The sequence below is a fragment of the Microtus ochrogaster genome, chromosome 10 (genome assembly GCF_000317375.1).
Source record: "Microtus ochrogaster isolate Prairie Vole_2 chromosome 10, MicOch1.0, whole genome shotgun sequence".
NCBI classification, from domain to species: Eukaryota; Metazoa; Chordata; class Mammalia; order Rodentia; family Cricetidae; genus Microtus; species Microtus ochrogaster.
In genome coordinates this window covers 55059074-55061757 of record NC_022016.1, presented here as the reverse complement: position 1 = coordinate 55061757, position 2684 = coordinate 55059074, and the positions used below count along the sequence as shown (strand labels likewise).

General features: G+C 52.6%; 1 protein-coding gene across 2 annotated transcripts; it reads right to left on the bottom strand.

Moving 5' to 3' along the window:
• Nucleotides 1-40: 40 nt before the first annotated feature.
• On the bottom strand, nt 41-1622 carry Fam167b (family with sequence similarity 167 member B). Of its 2 annotated transcripts, none has more exons than XM_005353186.2 (2): nt 1164-1622; nt 41-415 (listed from the first exon to the last, which is right to left on the bottom strand). In XM_005353186.2, exons 1-2 carry the CDS (start codon nt 1416-1418, stop codon nt 185-187), a joined length of 486 nt encoding a protein of 161 aa, XP_005353243.1. In that variant the 5' UTR covers nt 1419-1622; the 3' UTR covers nt 41-184. The 2 variants fall into 2 exon arrangements, with proteins under 2 accessions (XP_005353243.1, XP_013203805.1); XM_013348351.2 differs by having other exon boundaries at nt 41-412.
• Nucleotides 1623-2684: the final 1062 nt, after the last annotated feature.

Below are 2684 nucleotides of genomic sequence, written 5' to 3'. Positions count from 1 at the left end.
TGGTATGCAGTGGGTTTTTATTAAGACATCTGGGGCCTGAGCTCCCTCTCTTTCCCTCACCCTGGGGCTTTGTGCTCTCTGAATTCAACTTTCAGAAACCTAAGTGTGCCCTCTCCCCCAGCAGATGCCGGAGCCACAGGGCCACCTCTTCCTTCCTTCTTCCCAGATAGACACCCAAGGGTCCTCAACAGAGGGTGAAGCGCCTGGCAGTGATGTTCATGCGCGTGAGTCCCAGATGCCGCAGGGGTGGGGCCAGAGCCAGGCCAATCCCAGACTCGAGCTCCAGCTCCAGCTCCGCCTCATCCAGCAGCTCCTGGTGCAGGTGACAGGCTTGGTCCACTTTCAGTCGGTGCAGCTGGGCCCGCAGCTTCAGCAGCTGCCCTGCCAGCTGCCGATCCTGAGCACGCATCTCCTGCTGTGACCGAAAGGGGGCGTGAACGTGCTGGGCCAGCCTCCAGCCTCACCCGCCACCGTTTGCTTCCTTTCTGTGAACATTTTAGCACAGAACAGCTCCGAAGCCCCTTCTCACCTACCTTCGTCTTTCCCCAGCTCTCAGAGCTTGTTCCGGATTGGTGGTCCCCGAAGCAAGCCACGGAACCATAAGAATGCAAATACAGCTGTCTGGTACGTCATCACAGATCAACTAAGAGGACTCACTGAGCTGCACTGGACAACCTTATATGTTTGCATATGTTGCGTTGACAGCTGATATTTAACTCTCCCCTCCTAAGATTCTACCGACAGCCCAGTCAGGCTTTCTCCTTGGCTGTCTCTTTATGGCAGCTGTTCTCAACCTTCTTAATGCTGAGACCCTTTAGAGTTGTGGTGACCCCAACCATAAAATTATTTTCGTTGCTACTTCAGAACTGTAACTTTGCTGCTGTTATGAATCTAATATAAATATCTGATATGCAAGATATCTGATATGCAAACATTTGACCCCCACAAATAGGGATTGCGACCCACAGGTTGAGAACCTTTGCTCTGGGGTCTTTTAATCCAGGGTTGGCTCCACAAAGATATGACTGAATTCCTGGCTCCTCTGTCCGAAGGCACAGCAGCGAGGACTTGCTTTGGAGAGTGGTCCATTCTCACCTCCTCCCAACCCCACAGAGGACTGACACAGAGACCCTATGCCAATCTGTCTAGCCCAATGGACTCACCAGCTCGCTTCTGAGCCACTCAAGCGCAGAATCCATGGAGTCGAAGCCACAGATGGCTCCAGGTCTTTCTGGCTCAGGTCTGGCTTGGGCTCTGCACCAGGCCCGGCTCTGGACTCTGGCAGTCCACTCCAGATATGAGGGTCTTCGGGTCTGGAGCTGAAGCTTGGCTGTCAGTGCCTTCACGGAATCTAAGCTCTCCTCCTCATCTTCCTCATCCTCCTCCACTGCCTGGGACTTCATTGGCTCCAGGGACATGGTAGGTCTAGGATCGTCAATGGGGCAGCGAGGGAAAGACTTTAGGAGAGGCGGAAGAGGCTGAGGGTGAGAAAGTGTGCCAGGTGTGTGTGGTGATGAGTGCAGATGGTAGGTGAGCAAGGCTAAGTGTGCCAGGGTGAGTGAGCAGATGGGTGTGTGAAGCTAAGTGTGCAAGAGATGGAATTTTCCTGGTCTGCTAACTGGGGGCCACGTGATGCCCATCCGGCTGGGGGCAGGAGGAGCCCTTTGGATGAATTTTATTGTCTTTGCCCAGAATCAGGTTCCTGGTTCCCAGAAAGGAAGCTGCAGCAGGATAAGAAAAGCATCATCCACAGGCGACTTGGCCCTTCTCCCAAGACCCGAGTCAAGGAAGTCAAGAGGGAAGGCTGGCTAGCTCCCTGTCCCCTTTATGGTGCTAGCTCTTCAGGCAAGGGAATGAGGTCCGGCTGCCTGGGAGTTGGGAGCACTGGACTCTGCTGTTACTTTGATGGGATCTCGGGTAGCACACTGACTTCTCTGAGTCTCTGTTGGAACAGGTTCTGTGATTCCAAGCTTCACTCTAAGGAGCCTTAGGTTCTGTTGGCAATCACCGAAAAGCTTCCGGCAGCTGAAGGAACTACCCATAGTTGAAGGGCAGCGTGTAGCTCTACTTCTAACCCTCGGCCTCCCTGGCATTCACAGGGTTGGCTTCAATCGCTCTCTCTCCCTCTCTCTCTTTCTTATCTCAAATGTAGCCATGGCTAGCCTAGAACCCACTATATAGACCAGGCTGACCTTCAAATCAAAACTTGGCCTGCTTCTGCCTCCCAAGTGCTGGGACCAAGGTATGAGCCACCACCGGCTGCTGCCACAGGGCTTCTCAGGGTTCGGCTCAGTGAAAGCCTTCCTGGATGCTCAAGGCTCCGGGTTTTGCCCCAGCAATTAGAGCGAGGGAAGGAGGAAGGAGGGGGAAGGGAAAAAGAGGAAGAGAGGAAAAGAGAAAAAGGAAGAGCAAAGAGAAATGGAAGTGGTGCCAGGCACGGTGTAAGCATAAGTGGATTTTGCCAGTTTGTATGTTCTCCAGTGCTCCTTATTCTTACGGGAGGACAAAAACCAACCGACCGAAAACCTAAAAGAAAACATGTGTAATGGTCATGCCCAGACTCCCAGCACTTGGCAGGTAAAGTCAGAAGTTCATTCTCAGCTAATTGGTGAATTTGAATCATCCTGGAATACACGAGATCATTACTCAAAAACAAAACAAAGCAAGGAGACTAGGAGTCAGGC